The following is a 2,234-nucleotide window of genomic DNA, read 5'->3' as shown; positions in this document are numbered from 1 at the left end:
GCTCGGTTATCTCCGGTAAAAGAAGATAACGCCAGGTCACGGCACCAGTGTAACTCTCTATGGATGTTACTAGATGAGTTCGGACTTCAATGAATGAGCCAGACACCAAGTAAGCTGGATGTTAACGGTTTTATTTTATACAAAGTGTGAGCCTCCAACAAGACGCAGCTTGGCTAGTCGACGAACCCCCACGAGAGAGCGAGACTCCGCGGGAACATCCCATAATCGAGTCCTTGAAAGTTCAAAGGTTACATTAAGTCGTTTACATATTTAGGCCACTTCCTTATAACTGATCTGAATGATGATTTTGATATATCACGACAATATAGGTCTCTATATGTATAAGCGCAAATACTCTCAGAATACGATTCTATAAATTCACAGATCAAGATAAATGAATTTTATTTAGGAGCTACTGTACTAATATGTACTGTGTCAATCTATGGTCTACCTACAAACACAAAAGCATAGATTCTTTAAGAGTTTGCTATAACAACGCACTAAGAATACTCCTAGGAAAATCAAGGTCGTGTAGAGTATATTAGAAAATCAATGCATGGATTTATGTGCCGACTTTATTTATCGGAAAACAGTCTGATAAATTCCACTGTTAATCATCTAATTGAACATTGTTTATAATTATATTTTTATTGAAACAAGAATCGTTTACAGTAGGCTCAAAATTAGAACTAATTTATAGCAATAATTTTCAATGCAAATACAATTAATTTATAAATATGAAATCAGCAGGAATTTAATCTGGTTTCATGATGCAATGTTAATGATCAAATATATGCTGTCCACGGATTTCAGAAAATAAGGGCTGATTTCCACTCAATGCAACTCTCAATAATACAACAACCGATGTGTTATGTTTATGTAAATAGTAGTACTGTAGATTTTGCGCGCCTATTTCCTAGTGATTTTCCACACAACTGCGAGTTGATTTTCATCTGGGCAATTGGCATGACTCAATCTTTCACTTAAATGAGTCACATGTCTAATGTGAAGGATTCAAAAAGTTATTCTATCGCTGTAGTGAGTGTTAGATCACCCTCTGTAAGCCGTCATGTAACCATAGCATTGTTTACTGTAATACATAATCTCTTGTTATAGTATAATAATAGAAAAAAATGTTCAAATATTAAATTAAATTTTAGCTACGTGTACCACTCATTTGCTTATCCCAAGGGCTAATGATGTAGTAATTCTTTTTTAAATTGTATAAAAATCATATTTTCACACATGTATAGTAATAATAGCATGTTACAATAATTTCAGAAAAAAAAAAACATAATGGGGCAGTATGATGCTCAAGTCAGGAATCAGTTATCAAAGGTGAGAAAAAAATTTTCAATTGATTTAATTAATGTTTAGTTTAAAATAAGAAAATCCATGATACAAATTACTGCACGTTTTTACTAGTAGTATCACAGATCATTGTTAATTAAAAGATTTATTTGTTGAATTGTTGGTTGTTTTATTTCAATAATATTATTTTTTAGTTCCTTTGCATGTAATGCAATAGGAACTATTGTAATCACTCTTCATTTTCTTTTGTTTTTTATTGTGTGTAGTGTGTGTACGTAGACATTTATGCAAATGCGCATGCGTCAAAGAAAAAGTTTTCCGACATCTTGTTTTACCTCACGATGCGAGTTCGATATAAAGTTTCTGCAGAGTTCAGGCAGGGCTCACGCTATCCGATCGGCAAGTCGGCATGGATGAAACTATTTTGGTTTTACGGCAAAAAAATCAACTGCGGTGGCATAGGTATTTTGAAGAAGGCCTAAAATAAAACAAAAAGGTTTTAATACTTGTTGAAATACATCGTTTTTTCATTTAGATCTCCATTTTTCACTAACTCCATGCGACGTTTTTTCCTGTTGTATGAGTAGTCATATGAAGGTACTGTACTATATCCCCGACAGTTGGCTATGCAGCAATGTACCGTTTGAATGCAAATTGAAGACAAGTGACGATATAAAGGCAGCCGACTGTCGATGTTGTACTACAATAACTTTCTCCTCCTCTAAGGGTTACTTCATGTCTTCAGAAGCCAGTAAACCGGCGCACTTTCATCTGTCCACGACAGGGGCCGAATGAACCAGTACACTGGGGTAACCCCCTACTCATCTCGAAAGATGTACTGGGTTCTTTAAAGTGCACATGAGCATTTGTGTACTCTGGGCATACGGTTTATAGTCCTTATCCGAGAAGACTTGTTCCACCAC

At 35.1% G+C, this 2,234-nt stretch overlaps 1 protein-coding gene across 1 annotated transcript in view; it reads left to right on the top strand.

The window, feature by feature from the left end:
• Positions 1-2,234, top strand: part of LOC117122832 (tumor susceptibility gene 101 protein-like) — a 15,776-nt gene that overhangs the window by 3,152 nt on the left and 10,390 nt on the right. Inside the window, exon 2 of the mRNA XM_033268588.1 lies at positions 1,282-1,338. Coding sequence (XP_033124479.1) covers positions 1,297-1,338 — 42 coding nt within the window. The 5' untranslated portion in view covers positions 1,282-1,296. The remainder of the gene's footprint in view (positions 1-1,281; positions 1,339-2,234) is intronic.

Source organism: Anneissia japonica, unplaced genomic scaffold, assembly GCF_011630105.1.
Source record: "Anneissia japonica isolate Jap-2015-1 unplaced genomic scaffold, ASM1163010v1 scaffold96923_len36874_cov136, whole genome shotgun sequence".
Lineage (NCBI taxonomy): Eukaryota > Metazoa > Echinodermata > Crinoidea > Comatulida > Comatulidae > Anneissia > Anneissia japonica.
This window is presented reverse-complemented; position numbering and strand designations above follow the sequence as displayed.